Source organism: Delphinapterus leucas, chromosome 21 (genome assembly GCF_059928025.1).
Source record: "Delphinapterus leucas isolate spDelLeu-1000000601 "Yukka" chromosome 21, BTC_Dleu_Yukka2, whole genome shotgun sequence".
Lineage (NCBI taxonomy): Eukaryota > Metazoa > Chordata > Mammalia > Artiodactyla > Monodontidae > Delphinapterus > Delphinapterus leucas.
This window is the reverse complement of record NC_143149.1, coordinates 32,251,939-32,274,310: the sequence shown is the minus strand read 5'-3', so window position 1 is coordinate 32,274,310 and position 22,372 is coordinate 32,251,939. Positions and strand designations below refer to the sequence as shown.

The window sequence follows — 22,372 nt, the reverse complement described above, 5'->3', positions numbered from 1 at the left end:
TCCTCGGTGGTCCTGATGCTTCTCTCCCAGAAGCCCCACCTTAGATGCCCTGACCTGGCCCCTCCAATACTCTGTCACTCTTCAGAGCAATGAACCAGAGGCTGACCCGACCTTTGACGACAGCTTTGGGGGCAGGTGGGGCGAGGACCCAGTTTGCACAGGTGGGAAGAGAGCTTCAGAGTACGGGGGTGGGGCGGGCTGGGCGGGCTAACCTCCATCAGAACCCCCTGGGGCAGGACATATTCTTTTTTTTTTTTTTTAGTGTTTTGATACGTGGAAATTTTTTTTTTTTACGTTTATTTTTTGGCTGCATTGGGTCTTCGTTGCTGCACACGAGCTTTCTCTAGTTGTGGCGAGCGGGGGCTACTCTTCGTTGTGGTGCACGGGCTTCTCATTGCAGTGGCTTCTCTTGTTGCAAAGCACGGGCTGTAGGCGCGTGGGTTTCAGTAGTTGTGGCACATGGGCTCACTAGTTGCGGCACACGGGCTCTAGAGCGCAGGCTCAGTAGTTGTGGTGCGCGGGTTTAGCTGCTCCGCGGCATGTGGGATCTTCCCAGACCAGGGATTGAACCCGTGTCCCCTGCGTTAGCAGGCGGATTCTTAACCACTGCGTCACCAGGGAAGTCCCCAGGACACATTCTTAAACCAACAGTTGTCTCGTCCTACTCGTTCCAGGGGGAAGGTGGTGATATTGGCAGTGGTGGAGAGGCTGGTTGCTCCCCACGTAGAGCAGCTTGCCAGCCTCTTTCCCACAGCCAACCCAGAAGGCTCTCATTCAGGGCCCTTCATTAGGCCTCTCTTAGTGGGCAAACACACATCATTAATCTTGGTAAAGTGAGTGAAAGCACATTCACCTGTCCAAGCAGGAGAATTAATGTTGTGTCAATAGGAAATTCGTGTTTACCTCTGGCCTTTATGTCTTCCCTTTGCTATGAACACCCCAGGGTGGGGTGCGGGACCGCCCAGATGCGGGACTGTAGTTAGAAGAGAAAAACAAAACCTCACAGCCCAGGTGCTGGCCGCAGACAAGGGGGTGGTAACAGCAGTGCATCGGGGCAGAGCCTCTCTCCCTGCACCGTGGGCCTAGGGACACATGCTCCCTACCCCGCGGGGACACAGTGGCTGCCAGAGACACCTTTTTCTTTTTCTTCCCAGCACACAAGGCTATGATCTCTCACACCAGCACGGGCTGAATGGGGCCACTGTTTACTGAGCACGTACTAAGTGCCCGGCACTGTGTGTGGTGACTGTCCCATATTTCCCAAGAATCCTCCAAAGCAGGTATGCTGCCTTTTTCTCAGATAAAGAAGATACTGCAAGCTGTACAGCAGAAATTAGCACAACATTGTAAATCAACTATACTTCAATTAAATAAATAAATAAAATTTTAAAAAGGGAGGTACTGCAGTGCAGAAAAATGCAATAGGTTAGCCTCGAGGCCACACACAGAGAGCAGGTGGGTTTGAACCCAGGGCTGACTCCAAAGCTAGCATTTCCCCAGTAAGCCTCACACAGGCACTTTCACTGCAGGCGGGATCAGGTACAACGCGTGAGGTAAAGTGTAAAGACGGGAAGACTCCAGAAGGCCCTTCTGGGTCGTTCTCCACCACCCCGCCCCAGGAATGGCTCACTGAGGGAGGGGCAGGGAGCAGCCGGGCTGGGCCACTGACTTGAGTGTGAGGGTGTGTGTGTGCCTGTGTGCCCCAGGAAAAGAACCCAAACCGGCCGATAAGATCCCTCCTTTCCAGAGCAAAGCACCAATTAAACACAGGGCAGATGTGAGCAAATAAAGCTGTGGCGTCCGGAGGGAAAATCAATATGAGATTATATGCCCGAGCCCAATCATATACCAATTAATAAGCATGGGTGCGGCCGGGTGCTGGGGGAGATAAGTCCCCCAGCCACAGGCGGGCGCTGCCTGTACCTGCCCCCGGCTCAGATGGGGCTGCAGGCCCTGGTTCCAGAGGGGGCCCCAGACTGAACAGTGAAGGGTCGGGGAAGGAAGCGGGGAAGAAGAGAAAGAGAGCTTCCCTCAGTCAGCTGGGAGTAGAAGGAAGAGGGTGTGATGGGTGAGAGATGCTTGCGAGGGTGGTACCCACTGGAAGGGAACAAGCAACTCAGACCACGCAGACAGGCTGCTTGATACTTCATTTGCCACAGAAGACATAAGGCGCTTGCTTTTGGAAAGTGAGTGGCAAAAAATGGCAAAAATGGGAAAACCGGAAAACAAATTTCTACCCCCAAGAAATGAGTTTGGAAGCCCCTGGTTTATTCGGTCCACGTTTTATTTAATTTAGAAAGTACAAAAGAATCTAAAACAGAATGAATATATGTATATGTATAACCGAATGGCTTTGCTGTACACCTGGAACTCACACAACCTTGTAAGTCAACTAGACTCCAATAGAATCTAAATTTAAAATAAATGAATTTTTAAAAAAAGAAAGTACAGCCAAGCAGTTAATCAGGTGATAAAAGACAAGTGGCAAAGGTTTGCCGCACAGGACCGGGTGACCAACGGGGTGGGGCTGTCCAGAACATTCCATGGACGGACTTCAGGCTCACTGCTGGCTGCCAGGGACAAGGCGGCGTGACACGCAGCCACCTGCCACAGAGTTTACCAAGTATAGCAGCGCCGCTGCCCCAGAGAGGTGGCTTTGGCGTCATCGGGACAAGTTAAAAGTGCCGGGGAAAGGGACCCTGGCTGCGGGCCTGGCGCCCGGCCAGTCGCAAGGGCAGTTACAGATGGCGGAGTCCTTGGGGTCCAGACATGGGGTCCAGAGCGAGCACCGCATCCCCGAAAATTCCCAACCCTCTTGGGGAAAGGAGATCCAATGTTGTTCTGGAAGCAGAGAACAAAAGTGGAAGGAAAGATGCAAATCAGTGATGAAACAGGCACCTGCTTCCGTCCTTCCTACCGGAAGCTCCCTGCACCGCGAATACTCCCGAACTCGAGCCCCAGAGGCAGAGGCCCCTTGAGAGTGGGAGTTCTGCGGCCCAAGGGCTGCTGCGTGCCAAAGAAAAACGAAATTTGCTAGCCGAATATTTTTTAGACATTTTGCAAGATGCACGGCCTCCCTGACAATTTTTAATGTACTAACTGCCTGGTCCAGTGAGCTGATTAATTGGTGCTGGAGCGATCAATAAAAACCAGAAAATTAAAACAATTTTAAAGTGATTAAGTAGTTTAACACCTGTCTCCCGTCACGTCAGCACAGGAAGAAAAATAAAGCAGGTGTCGAAGGGGCTCCTGAAGCAAGAGAAAACAGCGCCTGCCTCGGAGAAATGACAGATCACGGCTGGGGGATCAATCCGAGGGCTCGCAGCCCTTCCCGAGCCCGGGTTGCAGCCACCCAACCAGGCGCCGCAAGAGCTGGGCGCCCTCGGCCCCCCTGCAGAGCCGCTCCTCAGCTCGGGAGGGTCGGTGTCTGTCCAGACCCCCAAAACAGGGCGGGAGGGGGCGGGGGGGGGGAGCAGAACATCTTGCCCCAGGGCTCCGGATGGCATCTGATGCGAAGGTACCAGCTCACTCCCGACCCCAGTCCCCGCCCCTCGGCGCTGAGTCTGCAGTACGCGGAGCATTATGCGCAGTGAAGTGCAGTCTGCGGACCCTGAGGTCACAGGTCTCCGGGATCACCGGGTCTTCCATTCTAGAAGCTTCAGGCCTCCACTCTTACTCTCTAGGGAAACAGGGCTTCCCACCGTCCACCGTTCCCCGCCGCCTCCTGCCTGGCTGTGCCTACAGGAGCGGCAGGTGCCTGCCTGGCGCTGGCCAGATGCCCCTCTAACTCCTTGTGCCGACCTCACTCGCCCCCGACCCCCGCCGTCAGCTGGAACAGAAGCCGGACAGCAGGAGTCACTTCTCTCCCAAGTTAATGTACTTGACTCAGAATCCCCGGAAGGAAACTCACAGAGCGCAAGAAACCCTAAGATGAGTCTTCTCCAGCTGCCCCACTGAAGTCCTAACGCAGAGTTGAATGAGCAAGGACAGGGGAGGGAAGTCGGGGAGAACTAACAAAGGCTAGAAGTGAAGCCCAGGTGAAGCATGGGTCACGTCTCCAGTTTCACCTTGAAAGTGGACTTGAATTGTGCGCGTGTAAAGTGCAGAATATACTTACTGTTACTCGCGTCCTAGACAGCTGTCCTGTGGCTTTCCGGCCTGGGCTTACCTCTACGCCCCGCTAGGGGTGGGTGGGGCCAACCCCTAGGGACAGGACCCAAAGCTCCTCCGGGGAGAGGCTGGGCATCTCGGGCAACCCCTCAAAATGGGGCAGAACGGGCCATGCTCCAGGACAGCCGTGTCACCACTCACCTGCCCTGCGCACCTGAATCCTGCCCACCTTCAGGGTCCCCGATGCCGCAGCTGTCGTCCCCAAGACCAGGACAGAAAAGGAACTCAAGCAACAAGAGAAACCTTGCAGCAGGTTTAAAATATTAAAATTTTAAAACATCTTAAAATGTGATTTAAACGTTTTATAATAGGTTTAAAAACATTCAAGCCCTCAGCTGAACTTCTTACTAGCCACCCTCGCTTCAGCAGCCCCTTCCCGTTAACACCTGTCACGCTGGTTATGAATGGAAAAGAGGGTGCTGCAGTGGCCTGGATCAGGGCAGGGTTGGGGACGGCCATCAGTTCTAATAAGAGCATTTCCCGGGTCTCATACTTCCCTCCGGGCTGGGAGTTCTGGTTCTGTACCCAGTGGTTGGGCCTCTCTGTACACAAGTCTGTTTGGGGCCATATCAGTCTCAGTGAAAACTTGCCAAACCCTTTACAGCAAATTCAACCCTTTACAGCGAACTTTATGCCAGTGACAATCTCACCAATAAAAGACTCCAATCTTCAGCTCTTTAGCCCACTTTCTAAGATAATCCATATAGCCAGATCTCCACCTAACACATGAACCACCTCTTGGCATTTCCTGCCACAAGATGTGACTTTGGTGATTTGACCAGGGAGGAAGCTAAGAGGTCCCGCCGTCCAACTTTTCTCATGGATCCCAAACGTCTGTCCGTCCAGGGTGACTACTCCAGGGTGCACGGCGGGTCGTCTGCAGCACGAGGGTCTGTGCTGCCCAGATGGCAATCGCGGGGGCCCAGCCCCGGCACCTTGCCCCTCTCAGAAGCAAACAGCAAGTTCTTGACTCGGCGCCCCCGGCCTGCACCTGCTGCCTGCAGAGTGAGCCTCAAGGCTGCTGGAGATAAAGTTTCCCTGGGCCCAAGTTCCAAACTCGGCTGTTTTGTTTCTGTTAAAACGCAATTGTTTTTCTCTGGAGTGTGCCGTGACTGCTCAGCGTCAGGAAGATGTATGAAAACCTCCACTTCAATTCAGCATCCTTTTTCTCCCAGACAAACATGGTCGGATTTTAATAAATCAAAGAGCCACACTGTTTAATAAAAATTTATTGACTTACAAGTGATTATTTATCAAAAGACCATTAATAGCAGGTACCGGAATGATGTGGTACTGGGTGGTGCTGGGAGACTAATAGGAAATCAATGCCGCTGGCGTGCTGGAATGCATATAAGAAGCCCACCCCCTCGACAGCCAGCGCAATTTCACCCGCAAAACACACCTGACGCTACCCCTGCTGCGATGAAAAGTTCCCCCTTTTTATTTATCGTTTACAAATGAAATGATCAATACTTTTAATCTAGAGCAAAATTTATTAACTTTCCCATCGGAGAGAGACATATTGACTGGGGGAGAGGAGGGTTAGCGCAGCGCAAGACGGATGGCGGGATGGTGGTCTCTGGGCCCGTCCAGAGGCAGTGTGTGTGCAGCTGCCCTCCCAGCCCGGGCGATGGGCCACTCAGGGCAAGTGCAACCAGAGAAATCAAGTCTGGCCGCCCGGGATGCAAAGCAGGTGGATGGGACATGCCAGGCCGTGGACTCTGGTCATCAGGGACCGCTGGAAGCGCCATCCCCCAGACCACTGAGGTTTCGGTCAACTCCAGGAAGGAAACGCCAGGGTTTATAGACCTGGAGAACTTCCACAGGACAGCAGGGTTAGTGCCCATGGCTGGGGAGGTGCTGTCGTGAAGGGCTGAGCTGGGGTGGTGCCCGAGGGCTCGTCCCGGCCTGGTCTGGGCACTCAGGACTCTGCGGCCCGTCCCCCCAAAACACACACACACACACACACACACACACACACACACACACACACTTCACATCGGGCTGCAGGGCGGCAACCAGCAGTGGGCTCTGACCCAGTAAAGAATCAAATTCTGAAGTTGGACGTCACCTCAGACTGCTCGGCCAAGCTGAGCTCCCCGAGCCCTGGCCTGGAGACAGCCTTCTACAGAGCTTCCCGTCAGGAGGACCTTACCAGCCTTTTCACAAAGTTCCTTCGCCAACTAGCTGGGGAAAAAAATAGCTCACGTTTCAGTGAAAAAAGTCTTCCCAAGATGCACAATCAAATCCACCCAGCCCCACTACCACCTAAAACCCTGGGGACTCTCTGACACGTTGTGACACCCTCCAAAGGAGTTTCACGAGCCCAGTGTTCTGCAGGAAGCAAAAGGATTCAAACTCATTTATGTCTGAACCCAGATGACTTTACAGCTCAAAGTTGTCTGAACTAGGGGTTTAAAAATTACAGACATTTCAGATGTGGAAAGGGCCTTAGGGGTCACCTAGCCCAAGTCCCAAGTTATGGATCAGGAAATAGAAATAAAGCCCAAACGGCAAATGAGTGGCAGGTCGGGAAGGTGATTTGATGCTGGCCAGTACTCATCCCACTACTTACTACCACTTGGTTTCATTCCAAGACCTGTCCTCCCGGGTGCTGGGATCCCAGAAGTGAGCGTATTTTGTACATTACGTTGCTTTACCTGCTTCATTGTTGTTATTCCTAAATGTCAGGAGGTTTAACCATACAAGACCGACTCAGTTATCCCAAGCCAATTATGAATAACTGGGGGCCTGCAGGGTCCCCAATTTAAAAGGATGGAGTGGTCTGATGATTCTGTACTCTTGTAACAAGCACTAAATAAAAATTTCTATTTATAGGGGTGTAATTCACATCCCTTCTCAGCTGGTAACAGTGAAAAGAATCATTACTTAGTCTCCACAAGTATTTCTTTACATAGCAGCAATTCTAGACCAGGTTCTTGCAGTCCTCTGCTATGTCATCAGCAACAGACAGATGTGCTGAAAAGAATGTGAGAAAACTAAAAGCAAAATGTTTAAAAGTACCTATGAAAATTATGAAATAAACTTACTGAATGGCAGAAAGAAAAGGGAACTTTTAAAAATGGAACTTGATCTTTAAGACCAGTTTGTAAAGATCATTCCAGATAGATTTTTTTTTAATGGTGTTTTTGTTGGTTTTTTAAAATTTATTTATCTTTGGCTGCGTTGGGTCTTCGTTGCAGTGCGCGGGCTTCTCATTGCGGTGGCTTCTCTTGTTGTGGAGCACGGGCTCTAGGCACATGGGCTTCAGTAGTTGTGGCACATGGGCTCGGTAGTTGTGGCTCACGGGCTCTAGAGCACAGGCTCAGTAGTTGTGGCGCACGGGCTTAGTTGCTCCGTGGCATGTGGGATCTTCCTAGACCAGGGCTCGAACCCATGTCCCCTGCACTGGCAGGCGGATTCTTAACCACCGTGTCACCAGGGAAGTCCCCAGACAGCTTTTAAACACTGAACAGTACTGCCTATAAAAGACTAAAAATCACTGTTTATTCTTGCACATTTTGTAAAACAGTTCATAAGAGGCTGTTCTTACTGTCCTAACAGTGTTTTAGTTTGAGAGAAATGGAATAGAAAGAGAAACAGAGTTTCCCGCCCGTTGGCAGGGGCGGGTAGGAGGAAATGAGAGGGTATCCAGGGGACAGGAGCAGCCGGCAGCTGGGTGGAGACTCAGACTGAGGTCAGAAGCCCCTGGAGCCAGGCTCACCGCCACCACCTCCCCACGTCGAGGCTGGAGGGCGGCTCGGACAGCTGACCCTCCCCGTGGCCGCTGCAAAACCCTGAAGGGTGTGTGGCTGCTCTGCCAGAGCAGGGAGCGGGGAGGGACGGACGGACAGACAGACGGAGAAGTTGGGGGAGAGGCAGCTCTCCCCTGAGGGATGTGAACTCAGGCGAGTCTTGAAGCCATAAGGGGGAAGGGGCCTGGCTTCGGACCTGCCTCCAGGTGACCACAGGCTGGCGCAGGCAGCCAGCGGCTTCCCTCTGCTGCATGAAGCCCACGGGGCACCCAATCCCCAGAGCCCCCGCTGCTGCCCTGTGCGGGGATTTTCTCGTCGCTTCCCCCGCCCTCACCTCCAGACCGTCTTGCACGCCCTCCACCCGCCGTCACACACCTCCAACCCCACGGCACCCGTGTGTGGGGAATCCCGAATCACCCAGAGCGACGCAAACACCTAACAGGAGGGCTTTACCTTCTTCCCACCCACACTAGCCCCTGCTCCAGAAGCCAAGTCCCCGCGACGGCTCAAGTCAGAGAGCCAGACTACTGCTGGGAAGCGTGCTGCTCGGGCCCACAGCCAGGGGAGGGCGCACGAAGGAAAAGACCCTGCAATTCAGTCACCATCGGAGACAATTTTATTTACTCACAGAACAAACCCGGAGCCCCGTGGGCAGCTCCAGCTCCCCTCGTCCCGCTCCACCCTGGGCCCTGGAGCCGCAACGCTGAGCTGACCGGCCTCCCCTCGTGGTAGCGCGTGAGCTGCCACAGCAACCCGGTGAGGTAGGTGTCGCCACACCCCCAGCCCAGGGGACAGCGGGGCAGCCGAGGCCGAGCTGGCAGAGTGCGGCCGGAGCGGGAGGACTGGTCCCCGTGCCCGCCCGGCCCCGTAGCCAGCGGCCCAGGCCGGGGACCGTCAGTCTGCCGAGGGCCCCTGCAGACCACATGTTCTCTTCTCGAGTCTGCGGGGCCCCGAGGCTGCGCCTTCCTCGGGGCGGGCCTGGCCTGGTGAGGTCCCCGCCTGCAGGCGGGTCTCGGGGACAGACCGCACCCCGGGTCCCGAGTGGGGATGGCAGGCTCTCGCCCAGCACTCAGGCCGCACGGGCACGGTGGCGAGGGGACTTTAATGGCACTCCTCCCGCCGACTCGGCGGAGAAGGAACAAGAAGGCAGCTCGTCCTGGGAGCAGCCCGGGCAGCTCGAAGAAGCCCGAAGAGTCCTGTGTGTGCAGCGGCCCGTGGCGCCTGCGTCCCGGGCGGAGGTGGCCGGGCGGCAGCGCGGGCTCAGGACCGGCTCCGGTCCTCGTGGTTGCCAACGATCATCTTGCTGTACAGCTTCTGCTGTTCCTCCTTGAACGTGTCCTTCACCTTCTCCCGCTTCAGACCACCGTCCCTGACGAGAGAAAGAGGAGGGCTGGATGCAAGAGCAGAGAAGCCCCGCGGCCGCCCTGCGCCCCGGCCAGGTGCGCCCCCACCGGCCGCCCGTGCCGCTCCCGCCCGGAGAAGCCCCGCGGCCGCCCTGCGCCCCGGCCAGGTGCGCCCCCACCGGCCACCCGTGCCGCTCCCGCCCGGAGAAGCCCGCCAGAGTCGCAGCAGCTCCCTCGTCACGGTGGCCGCAGAAACAGGCCCTGGGCCTGTGGGACCCACCCTCTCCGCCTTACAACTCTCACCCCTGCCCTGGGGTCAGAGCTCACCCCTCTTATCCAGGGTACTTTCTAATTGCTCACACCTGCCAAGGAGTTCAAAGTTCTTTCTGCTCAAACATTCATCCTCACCTTACAGAAAGCAAAGGAGGCCCTGGCTTTATGGAAGGTGAGCCAAGCTTTAAGAAATACCAGGACTTATAATGAATCTGTAAAACTGATCTGTAAAATAAAATCTGTACAATTCAGACGCCGGGATTCTCCAAATTCACGCAAATGAACACAACGGAAAATACAAGTTCTTACTTCTTCGCGCTCAAGGGATGGTCCCGTAAGGGAATGGAAGTAACGCAGAGTTTGGGGCTAACCCACCTCCTCCAATAGCCCCAAAGAAATCCTCTAAACGTGGATTCGCTTCTTCAAAGTCTCCCCCCACCTGACAGACACCCCAACGCCTTGCCTGCACCCTAGAATCACCATCTTGAGTGACTGATGCAAACCCGAGCCCACCGCAGTCTTCCTCTCACACTTTGAGTGTGGAGGCGGGCTGGTAGGAAAAGTCTCTGGTGAAGCCCTCACCACCGGACCCGCCTTACCCTGGGAGCCCTGACACCTGCCATGTCCTTTAAAATCCCCAGCAAAGGCCTCCTTTGGAAAGCGGCCACCCTTGTCTTCGCTGGGCTTCAGCGACAGGGAACATGGGGCAGTGGCTAAACATTCAAGCCGGTCAGACCTGAGCTCAACATGCGACTCCAGGGCTTATTCTGTGGCTTTGAAAGACAGTTACTTAACCTCTCCGAGTTTCAGTTTCTCATCTGAAAAATGGCAGTAACGATTTTCCTACTCATGGAGTTACTGAGGGTGAGGTGAGATGATCAGACCAGCGGCAGCAGCACTGTGTCTGGCGCACAGCAGGTGCCCAATAAATGTCAGCATTTTTAAAAAGGGCCAAGCAGACCTAGAGACTGCCATACTGAGTGAAATTAGTCAGAGAGAAAGACAAAATCGTGGTATCGCTTATATGTGAAATCTAAAAAAAAATGATACAAATGAACGTATTTACACAGAAATTGAGTCACGGATGTAGAAAACTTAACAGTTACCAAGAGGGAAAGGGGAGGGGAGGAATAAACTGGGAGATTGGGATTAACACATACACACTATGATATATAAAAGATAAGTACTATGAAGAACCCACCGTATAGCACAGGGAACTCTATTCTGTGCTCTGTGGTGGCCTATGTGGGAGTGGCATCTGGAAGAGGGGGGCTACGCGCATATGTACGGCTGAGTCACTTCGCTGTACAGCAGCAACTAACAAGTGTAAATCTACTAGACTCCAATAACAAAATTAATTTAAAAAAAGGTTACAGGTCAGTTTAAACGCCCAGTCAGTCAAATGCACTCCAGAGCTGACCCCTGCACTTAAACCTAAGGGTCCCAGGAGGGGGGATCAGTCCCCCTGACCCAGTGTTCAACCACATCAACCTCCTGTTAGTTGGAGTATAACTACCTCATACCCTAGTGTAAGGGTCTGCAAACCATGGCCCACGGGCTGAATCCACCCGACGCCTACGTCTGTAAGTGGAGTTTCACTGGCACACGGGCCCGCTCCTGCACTGTCTCTGGCTGCTTTCCCGCTACAATGGCAGAGTCAAGCAGTTGCACCAGAGGCCACATGGCCCAGAGTCTAAAATACGTACTGGCTCTTTTCAGAAAAAGTTTGCCAACTCCGGCTCTAGTAGGTAACAAGCTACAAAAAACCAAAACTGGCCTTTCTAAGGATGGTGCAATTTGCCAAATACACGAGATGACAGATCCCAATGCTCCTCTGAGGTTTCCAGGCTGGCACGGAGTCCCTGCCCGCAGAGACAGGGCTGTGCCGGTGCTCAGGTGGACTGTGTCCCCAGGAGGGGGCGCCAAACGCACCGCTTCACCCAAACATCCCGGGCTTGTGAGAGTGAGTCAAACTGCTGACTCTCCAGGACTGGTGGGCTCCTTCTTCACACCAGGGAGAGGAGGATCGCTCGTAAATGGAGTCAACCACCCAGCACCTGCTTCAGAAATTCCCATCCTCCTGGACTCGGCTGCTAAGATCCGGCTCTGACTCACCACAGCAGGTCCACAAGGCCTCCCTGCCTGGCAATGGCGGACTTCACCCTGTTTGCGAACTGGACGGCATCTTCCTCGGCCTCTCTCGTCATGGGAGGCAGGTACCACACGCTGCAGACGATGGCCCAGCTGGTCATCATCCTCAGCAGGTACGTCACCATCCCGTACTTGCTGCTGTTCCAGAAAGCATCACCGAACTGGGGGTCGTACTGCAAGACAAGGGAACGCCGGACGGTGAGAAGTCAGGAGTTCTAACCTGTGTGAGCGTCAACGGCAGCTCTGCTGAACGCCCCCTGCCACGCCCGGGGCAGGACCGGTACTAGGACGCTGCTCCCAGCCCCCTACGTGGACGCTTCCGCAGAAGCCCCACACCTGGGCACGTGTGACACCTAGCACATCCACCCCCGAGCGCAGATCACTCAGGGGGACCAGCAGCCTTCCTCCAAGGTCCTCCCTCTTTGATCCAGGGGCCTGTCTCACTCACAGGTGTCTACTATCTATTCCTCAAGTCCTCAAGCGCATCCGCACACAGAAGAGGAGCACATCCTCCAGGGATCCACGCCCTGAGTCAACAATCCCCAACGTTTCGCCCCACCGGCTCCATCAACCCCTCCTGTCACGTCACACACTCACAAAGACCGACACGTACCTCCACAGAGAGAGACTTTCTTACACAACCGCCAGCTTTCAAAGATCGCTTCCGGTGCCCAGACCAAGGAGAAAACAACTAGAAAGCTCTGCTTGTGTCACAGCGCTTCTAATGGAGCTGCCTGTCCGTGTGAGGAGGCCGCGCTGCCCCGAGGAAGTCGCAGCGGCCACAGTGGGCGGGCGGGCATCGGATACTGCCACATGCCAGCCGCTCCGAGGGAGGCGAGGGCTGTGCCTCAGGGGCATTTTGTGGGCCATGTGGCCGCAGCTGCGACCCTCATTCTCCCCAAACAGAAGAGCTAGTGCAGGCGAGTCGGGAGGGAGAGCTGCCGCAGGAAGTCACACAAGAGGCAGCGAGAGGAACCGGTCCCTGAGGAGAAAGCCTGAAAGGGTCAGGGCTGAACTGCCACTGCACGTCTGAAGGGCTCTCAGAGACAAGCCGTCACGTGGTGTGTGTGACTGCGAAGCAAAGACCCAGGACCCGAGTGAAAAAACCAAAGGAGATGCAGTTTCACGAGCGGTCTCACAGGACCCAGCTGCCACCAGTGTGGAGGACGCCCCTCCCCGGAGACCCCGGAGACCCTGGGAAGATGCCCGAGTGCAGGTTCTTACACTTGGGGGCGAGGGGGCTGGGTTAGAACTATATGATTTTTTTTCAGGCCTTTCAAGCCGAAATTTTATGATTCTCAGAATAAAAATTAGAGAATTTTGCCTAATTGCACACCTGACTACAGAAATGAAGACATTTAGACTTAATCATAGAAACTAAAAAATCCGGAGGTAACTACAGAAGGCTTAAAGGGTTCATGTTATAACACCACGAGGAAACATGGGAGAAGAACGAGTCTTAAACAGGAGCTAGTGTGTGTGACTGGAAGAAAGTGCTGTTACAGTTTACACGGCATGACTGGAGAGAAACCTTAGCTGAGGGCTGATTCTCTATTCCATGCTGGGCAGACACCGTAGAGAGAAAAACAAGGCAAAAGTTCAAAACAGCCAATACATTCCTCAAAGTCAGACAATGGCTTAATTTTGGTGGAAATGTAACAAGAGCTTTAAAACCGCTAAGGTCATGCAAGTTTGGTTACCAATGACGCCTTCACAAAAACTAGAAAAGTATCTGGGAAGCAGAAGTTCTTAATCACATGTGAGCTTTAATAAACCTGTGGGTGGAAGGAAAATTTACACGCCCATGTTCTGGAGCTGGCATGACTGTCCAAGGGTCCATGTTCCACAAGTGGCGAAGAGCAAGCAGGCTCTCAGTGTGGTCCCCGACCAGCAGTCAGCAGCGCCCAGGGACGGGTCAGAAATGCAAGTTCAGAAACTCCAGGCGTGGGGCCCAACGATCTGCCTTTTCACAGCCCCACCAGGTGATGCTGATGCAGCTGCACAGAACCGATGCTCTGGAGTGAGCAGGAAGGGCTTCTGTGCAGCAGCCGGTTTTTAATAAACACGTGGGGTGAGGCACTGGGCTCCCAGGACATCATTAAACTGCGGGACGCACGCACGCAATGCAAACATCTCTCCCCGTTCCCACACCCACGGCACACACTACGAACAGAACGTTTTCTGCTGCTCCAGACCCAGCATCCTCAACGAATCCCGTCGGCAGCCCTGGTCCAGGGACCTGTAACTGTGCAGCCACTCTTCATTCACCATCCCTGCCCTGATGCTCGGCCTACCTGGGAAAGCAGCGTGGCTGGAAAGTGTTCGCTTAACCAAGAAGAACATCTCCTCCCCCAAATGCCCCAGTTGTGCTGCCAGGTGACAATGAGGAATATTTCTTCAGAAGCCTTTGCAGACAAAAGACGCTCGCAAAAGTATGGAGACTAAATTCTAACGGCAACTCTGACTCACTCTTACCCCGATCTGAGACGTCAATCTAAATACTCTAAACATAGTGACAAAGGCTGTGTTTTTTTTGAGGAAGTAGTGTAACAGCATTCTTTTAGAAATAATTACGTGTATCTATTTATAAATTCAGATGGATACGAGGGGGAGAGAGAGGAGGAGGAAAAGGGGAAACGGGCTGAGTGCGTCCCATCTTCCTAAGCAAGTTTGGACCCTCAGAGGTTCAAGTTCCTAAAAGGTGGGCCAGACTAACAGGTTCGTTTAAGGCCCCTTTACTTTCACGAAAGGCCTTCGGTCTGTCAGATGTCACGCGAACCACGGGAGCCACAGCAGCGGGGCTGTCTCTTCCTCCAGCAGCAAGGACACATCTGCACCTACCCACCCTTACCTCTAACCGACCAAAGGCACAGACCCAGCTGGGCAGCCCCGTGCCCGCAGGAAGCCCCTCAGGTGGACTGCCTTCCACACCGGCGGGGCTTAGGAGGAAAGAGAAACCAGTGGGGGAGATGCACCAAGCTCAGGGCTCCGCAGTGTGGGCTGCTCCATGCAGAGGGGGCCCAGCTCCCCGTTGTACGTCACAGCGGCAGCGGTGATCACCTGGCCTCAGAGGGCTCGTACCTTGATCGCAACGGGGTAAACTGTGGCTCCAATTTCGAAACTTCCCTTTTTGAACATCATCACAGACGTATTGTTGATGCAGGTTCCTAAAACGCAGGAGAGAGTAAAATGCTATTTCCTTCGGTCCTTTACCCCAGAGATTAGGAGTTTAAGGATTAAATATAATAATAAAGATCATTCTAATGGCTCTTCAAAGAGGATAAACCTGTCATCTCCCCAGCTCCTGAGCGCACACTGAAAACAGATGGACACACTACTGCGCTGTGTCCTCTTCTCTTCTCACAGGACCGTCTTCCCTGGCTCCCACGGCAGCCCAGATGAGAGGCCAGAGGCCCCGGCCGACGCGGGAGGGTCCAGGGAGGACCCTGCAGAAAGCTCAAGGAGCCTGTCAGCAACACTAGAGAAGGGGCTCCCGCAACGGGGAAGGCCACACGGCGGCACTCTCAGTCCATATTCTGAATCCTCTGAGTTTTCAGTCCCACGACCAATCTAAAGGGCCCCCACGTTGCTCAGTGAAGACAGGGTCCCCCCAACAAGGGTGAGGGCCCGGGCTCCAACACAACACTGGACTCACCCTCCTGCACGGCCTCCCCACACAGAAGCTTACCCTCCGGGAAGATGAGGATGGGCAGCTTGCTTTTATCCTGCACGTGCTCGGTCAGCCTTTACAAGAGGAAAATAAAACGAAGGGTCAGACAGCCTCACGTCCATCATCACCCAAAGGCGTCTATCGATACCCTGCCTAGACGTGACGCTGGACGTGGTATAAAAGCAGGTTAACAAACACGGCCCTCTCTTTTATAAACCCATGGGCTAACAGACAAAACTCCCAAGGACAGGGAACACCGGATGATTACTACTTAATGTGCACAGCTGTTCAATGAAGTACGTGAGTCTGTGCACAGGGGCCATGGCTCAGACCTAGGACTGTCTAAAGGGTTCACCCTCCACAGAGTCCGGCAAAGAGCAGCCTCGAGAAACGCTCACCCTCGACTTCCTACAGCCATGCTGGGTGGGACCTGCAGCCCCCCTGAGACGCAGCGCAGGGAATTCAGGGACGACCCACCATCCCTGAGGAGTGGGTCTCGGCTGAGGCTTGCTTCCTCTCAATTTACGGCAAAGCTCTCGCCATCACTTGCACCATGTTTACTTTTTTTTTTTTTTAACCTTGAAAACAGAGCTGCACTCTGTTCTGTTGCCTTAAATGTCTTTTCATTTGTGACAATGAATTCATTTTGAGATTTCTCTAGATCCCACATGCATGCCGCAACTAAGAGTTTGCATGCCACAACTAAGGAGCTGGCAAGCCGCAACTAAGGAGCCCGCCTGCTGCAACAAAGGAGCCCTCGTGCTGCAACTAAGGAGCCGGCAAGCCGCAACTAAGACCCAGCACAACCAAATAAATATTTAAAAAAAAAATCAAATCACATTAAAAGTTCATACAGTGTTCATTACAATGGGTACAATGAATAAAAAAGGTTACAAACATTACTACCTTGGGTTAGTAATAACACTAGGGTTTTGATACTTTTTATACTCCATGTTTCAGAAAAACACTACTATGAAAGCAGCTGGGGCTCAGTGGAGAAGGCTGTAGAGGCACAGCTTCCCCTAAGCGCAGACTGTGTGTCACTTGTTTACCTTTTGGCCACCAGGTGGCGATCCTTCACTTCCGAGCGCTCGAACCAGACGTGGGGGCAGGCCTTCACCATGGCTCTCTGGATGACGCCCATGAGGCCGCCGTGCACCTGCCCCACCTGCTCTCAGACAAAGGAGCAAGGGCAGCGAAGCCGTCCTCACGCAAGCCCCCAGGTCCCCTGAGACACAGACCCCAACCTCTCACCCCGTAACGCTTTATCAGTAACCACAGGCTCTCACTGTTCGGAACCACCATTAGACTCTCTGAATTTAAATCCTCCTTCTGATCAGTGACACCAGAGATGTGTGACTATTGATAAAAACACAGCTGAAAACCCTAAACGAACCGTGAAGCAGAGCACACCTGTGTCCAACGCCCTCCCTGGGCGGATTATCCAAAGCCCCCGAGCCCAGGGCCTTCAAATCCTCCCTCCCCACCTTCACCCCTCCCCACGGTGCTCACTCTGCTCACAACATCCAGGTCCCAAGGAGTCCCCAAGGCCACAGAAACAAAGGCAACAACCTAGGTCAGGCCCGTGTATAAAAACGTGCTTACCTGTTCACACCCTTAAGAAAGAGCTCCCAGCCCCGACCAGCCTAAAGGAGCAACAGAGAGAGGCCTTACCATGGCGTAATAGCCATCACTGGCCAAAATGATGACATCAATGGGAGACGTATGATTGGCCACGCAGATGCCGCCATTTCTAGGCCGGTTCTTCCTGCGTTTAAATTGTAGGCAAAGCAACAAAAATCAGTATGAAACAATTCATCTGGAACTCACGCCTGGCCTCGGCAGCTTCCTCGGCTCTAACGACGCTCTGAGGGCCCGCGGGTCGGCTGCCAGCCCCCCGTGTTACGCCAGCGCACCCCTCTGTCCCACCCCGAGACCCCTCACCTGTCGTGGTAGGTAATGATGGCCGTCAGGGCTCGTACGCAGATGCGATAGCACATTAGGTGAACGTGCTTACTCAGGAACTCCTTAAACCTGCGACAACAGGACAGAGATTTCTGTTTTTATTTTTCATACATATAGGAAGACAGGAAAAGGTGCTGAGTCCAACCATCTAACTATCACTGCCTATGGCCGTTATGACTGAGGAGTATTTTTACAAATATTAGTGTCTATGGTAAAACTCTGTATTAGCATCTTTCTGTCTACAGATAAAGAAAGAAAGAAAGAAATGATGAGGGCTACTCAAATTCACACAAGGATATGGGCTTAGAATTCATAGCCCTAAAATTTCCAGCACACACACCTGAGTCTCCTAGATTCCTTTCCTTCTTGCTGGTCAACACCCAGAGGCAGGGCAAAGGCCACAGAGTCAAACCTCCCCACCAGCCCAGGGAAAAGAGAGGTTTGCCAGCCCCATAACTTCCCAGAATGAGCCCATTTCTCTTATTAAAAAAAAAAAAAGCAAACAAACAAAAACGCCCTACCTACACGTCTTATCCTCTTACCAATTCATCAACACAGCAGAATGCTCAAAACTCAACAACATGCTATAAAACCTGCTAGTCCTGGACACTACGGGCTTGTGGTTTCTCCCTTTTGTCTTTAAAATGGGAAGAGTGTGAGGGCTGGAGGGCAAAAAGAACAGTCACAGATCAAGATCAGCTGGAAAAAAACTTTCCTGCCTATGTCATTGCTGTCGTTGGGTTACTTTCTCCCTCTAAGAGTCTGTGGTTTGGGCTACGCCCAAAGAAGTGGCCTGGCCTTCAAGATGGGAGCCGCCCCCAGTACCTGTAGACTCAGATGCCCGCGCTCTGCTCACCTCCCGTTTGGCAGGTATCCCACCACCGTTGTGCCCACCACCAGGAGGCTAATCCCCGTGAAAGCAAGAGCTATCCTGTAACGAGAAGACAAGTTACAACACAGCAGACAAATCTGTGCCCCGAGTACAGAACTGGACGTGTGAAAATGGAACTGGGCGTCACGAAACCCCCCCGCAAGGTCTGATCACCTGGACCCAGACAGGAGTCCGGGTCCCTAGAAACGCGGGCAGGCCTATGAGAAGCAGAGGGCGTTCCGCTTCCAGAGTGGCAGGACACCATGGATTTGGCGTTCAGCCGACACCCTCTCCGCAGGCACTGGCAGCAGCCAGAATGACGGGACGGCCTACTGATGGCTGCGCCGCCCTCACGCACCTGCTGCCCTGTGGTCTTACCCTTCCTTTTGGCTTAAAACCCTGGCAGAGGCCCAGCTTCGCTGTGAAGCAATAGGAAATAGGGCCCGAAGGTACCAGCAGCCGGCAAGACATACTCAGAATAGCACGTGGTACAGAAACACTGGGAGATCAATACTGCCTCTGTCCTGGAGAGGAAGCTGCAGGAACAGAATCAGCCAGGCCCGGAGAGGGGCGGCCAGGAAGAACATCGTGTTCCCCGTCCCTGTGTTTAGTCAGTCCAGACAAGCAATTTGTCTTTGAGAAACCCAGCTACGTCTGATACGCAGACAATCCGAGGGCCCTTAAAGGACAAGCCCCGGTGCAGCCTTCCGAGAGCCAGATGGCCTGGCCGGTGAGAGAACGGTACTGTCCTCCTCTCTAAAGTGGGAGAGCAAAGCGGAGGGGCCGGGGGCATGGGCAGGCAGATCAGGCATCGGGCTAGGCCCTGCCTCACCTGAGGGGCAGGAGGAAGCAGTACCGAATCAGCACTCCTAAGCCCCAGAGCACGGTGAGCCGAAGGCTGATGTACTGGAAGTTATAATTGGTCCTGCTCAGCAAGTTCCAGGACTCCAACTCCTCTGCCGAGAACCTCTTTGTCACCTCATCGTCCATAATGGTCTCCATCCCTTTCCGGCAGAAGTAGAAAATGTCAGAGAGCTCAAACTCGCGAGTGTTGTCCAGAGCCTTACTGCTACCACTCCGGCGAATTTCTTTGATCTCTTCTTCTAGTGACGTGGGATCTTTTGCAATGATTCCTGCAAGAGAACAGCCCGGTCAAGCGGCCCGCTGGGAGATAGCACGCTGGGAACGCTCAGGGTGCTCACCAGTGACGAGTGGGAGCGGGGCGAAAGCGCGTGGGAACGCAGCTCCAGGGGGCCGCTGGGCAGGGGGACGGACACCCCGTCTTACCGTTGGTGTAGGGCTTGTAGAGCTGGTGGTTCTTCTCCTTGGCGCCTCGCTCCATCCTCAAGGTCGCCCACTGCGGAGGGAACAGCCACACACCGCGATGAGCCCCTTCCTCGCTCGGGGGCACCTCCACTTCCGTTCCGTGACAGACTCCAGCCCGGTGCCCCGAGAGCAGACTGCGGCCGAGAGAGCACTGGCTCTGGAAGGAAACTCGGAGCCCTCTCCTCCTAGAGCACACCCGTCCCAGATAACCTGGACCGAAAGTCACGTCCCCGGCGGTCACGAGCAGGGAATTAGGAGCTGGGGTGAGCTGCTCGGGCCTCGCTTCTCACGGCCTCCCGGGTCCGACAGTCCACGGACCTCATGGGTTCCTTCGTTTCTGCCAAACAGCAGCGCTTCACCAACAGCAAAACCAAGCACCCTTTAAGCTACTGCCCGCCACCCGGTGCTGCCTGCCTTCCAAATTATTCCAAGAAAGCAACAATTTTAGTTTTTGAGTCGATACAGGATTTAAATAATATATATGTCTGGACTGCCCATTCACCCTCTGGGTAACCTTTAACAGGAGACCCCACAAACTTGACACAGAAAGCCTGAGAGTAGCTTAGTGTTTAAAATAAAATAAAATTTAAAAGAAAAAAAAGGTGTTAAAAAACACTATTTGGAGATAAAAAAACAAAAACAAAGCTAGGCTCAAATCCCAAGTTTGACAGTTATGCTGTGTCCCTTAAGCAACTCATTCCAACACTCTGGGTGCTAGTCTTTTCTATCCACAAAACAGGATGATGGTCCTTCAACCTCCTACTTCACGAGGCTCCAATGAGACCATATGTGACAGAACTCGGGAAACGGCAAACGCCCCGAATTGTCCTCAGTATCACTGAAATAATATGGGCTCCAGGAAAGTGAGGCTCTTCCTAGATCCTCCCTTCCTTCATTAAAATCCTTTTAGCTGTCTGGAGAGAGCCAGAGGCTGGGTCCCTCCTGCTCTCAAATGCTGAGAGGCAGACACACGGGCTCCTGTCCACCCTCCTGCAACGTGGTACTGCAGAACAGAAAGTTATGACCGCAGTGAGTCAAGGAAACAGAACAGACATTTTAAAAGGTGTGTTTTCACACTTCTGTTTCCACAGTTCTGCAAGGTAGAAAAGAACCCCATCATTCCATGACACAGCAGAATCCACACGGCACAAAGCCTCTGGTGAGATTCTGCTGGCAGAGCCTGAAGTGTGAGCAAGGCAGCAGAGCCAGAAGCAGGACACGAGCTTAATCAGCTGTCTGACCTCATCTGGAAGTTTCTTCAAACACCACTGTCTAGAGAAAACAGAGTTTACAGAGTCACCCAGTTAGAGGTCTAAGGCAGGAAAACTCACACAGCCCATTTCAGGCAGTTAACCCTTGATGGCTTCTGGCACAGGTGATTTCCTTCTAGAAGAAAATGTAAACCTAGCTCCTACAACGGAGGAAGATGAATTCCATCTGGGAATGTCATCGAGGGAAGAGGTGGCTAAGGGGCGAGAGAGCTTACAACAAGCCCGGCACACCAGAGCTGAGGGTTGTCCATTCTGGCCAGGACTCTGCACTGGAGCTGCAAAGCACAGAGTCAGAGAAGCTTGGTTCTGCACTGACAGTTCTGATACTTGGATCCACTTATAAGCGGCACGTAGCACCTGCCTTCAGGCCGCTGGATCACTAGGACTCAACGTCTGTGAGGACGCCTCACGACAGAATGTGCGGGAAGGCTGTGGCTTCTGTTTTAACTGGAAAGGTGCTGGTTCCATGAGAGTCTAGTCCCCTAGCTCTGTCACAAACATCCTCCTGCCCTCCCGCTTTGTACTCGAGCTTTACTTTTCCGAACTTCAGGCACACCTCAAAATGTCTCTGCGCTGAGGAGAGAACCATCCAAGGTCAGCAGAGCAGGGGAAGAGCGCCGGGCGGGGCTGCCAGGGGCCAGCGCTCGCAACGGGCTCCTTCGCCTTGCTGCGGTGACTCCCAGGAGGGCGACGGAGAGCTACGCACCTGGCTTCTCCAGCTTCACTTCAAGAAGCACCGCGTCCAGACGCCCAGAATAAAAGCGAGAGCTCCGGGTTCAGAGGTCATTTCCCCACAACCCCCTCCGTTCCCTTGATCCGGGATGTTCAGGACCAGATTACTTAATTATTCCCTTTTCAGCATCTCCCAGGCAGAGACTGTTACGGGCAAGGATAATGCTGCACTCGAGCTAACAGTAAACCCAACACAGCCCTCGCAGGTGAACGCAGGCCCAGCCCCGAGAGGTGTGGGCGGCACCACGGTGCATCTTTGCTGCGTGCCCACTCTGTTGAGCACTGTGGGTTAGGAACCGAGCGCACCGGAAGGCCTGACAGTCTCTGCAGCACTAATCTCGGCAGAGACCCGCCCCTCTCCTCAGCCAGGCTCCACCGCGCTTCGCACGACCGCACTAGAGACACCCAAAGAACCAGACCCCAGCACCCGTCACCGGCCACCACCCAGCCAGCTACGACATCTCCTCTCCGCTCTTCCGCGGGAATCTCTCAGTAGCTACTGTCCAATCAACAATCCTGACTGCACAGCGGCGTCAACCTCACGTTTCCAATCACCTGCTGGTCATGACCGCGTGCAAGTCCCCCCCATCCTCACACCCGGCCTGAGAGCGAGAGGCAGCCGCACACACCCGACCCCAACGTGCTCCCCTCCGCCCGACCCTCCTCCCACGGTCCCCAAGCTTCCCCGCCCGAGAAGGGTCCTCCCTGGCTGCCAGTGTCAGGCCACCCCCTTCGTCCACCCGCGGCTTCTCCCACCTACAGCTCTCTCCCCCGCCTTCCCCCCTCCAGGCCGTGTGGACGCGCACTCCCGTCTCACCGTGCAACATCCCCTCCAGGCCCCCAAA

At 53.9% G+C, this 22,372-nt stretch overlaps 1 protein-coding gene across 1 annotated transcript in view; it reads right to left on the bottom strand.

Annotated features, from left to right (window-relative positions):
* Nucleotides 1-8,523: 8,523 nt before the first annotated feature.
* The window catches only part of GPAT4 (glycerol-3-phosphate acyltransferase 4), a 31,615-nt gene continuing 17,766 nt past the window's right edge, over nt 8,524-22,372 (bottom strand). The window contains exons 3-12 of the mRNA XM_022571288.2: nt 19,486-19,555; nt 19,031-19,331; nt 18,184-18,258; nt 17,307-17,396; nt 17,037-17,130; nt 16,415-16,530; nt 15,381-15,436; nt 14,774-14,859; nt 11,657-11,865; nt 8,524-9,294 (exon numbers count right to left, since the gene is read on the bottom strand). Of these exons, the coding sequence (XP_022426996.1) occupies nt 9,186-9,294; nt 11,657-11,865; nt 14,774-14,859; nt 15,381-15,436; nt 16,415-16,530; nt 17,037-17,130; nt 17,307-17,396; nt 18,184-18,258; nt 19,031-19,331; nt 19,486-19,555 (1,206 nt within the window). The 3' untranslated portion in view covers nt 8,524-9,185. The remainder of the gene's footprint in view (nt 9,295-11,656; nt 11,866-14,773; nt 14,860-15,380; nt 15,437-16,414; nt 16,531-17,036; nt 17,131-17,306; nt 17,397-18,183; nt 18,259-19,030; nt 19,332-19,485; nt 19,556-22,372) is intronic.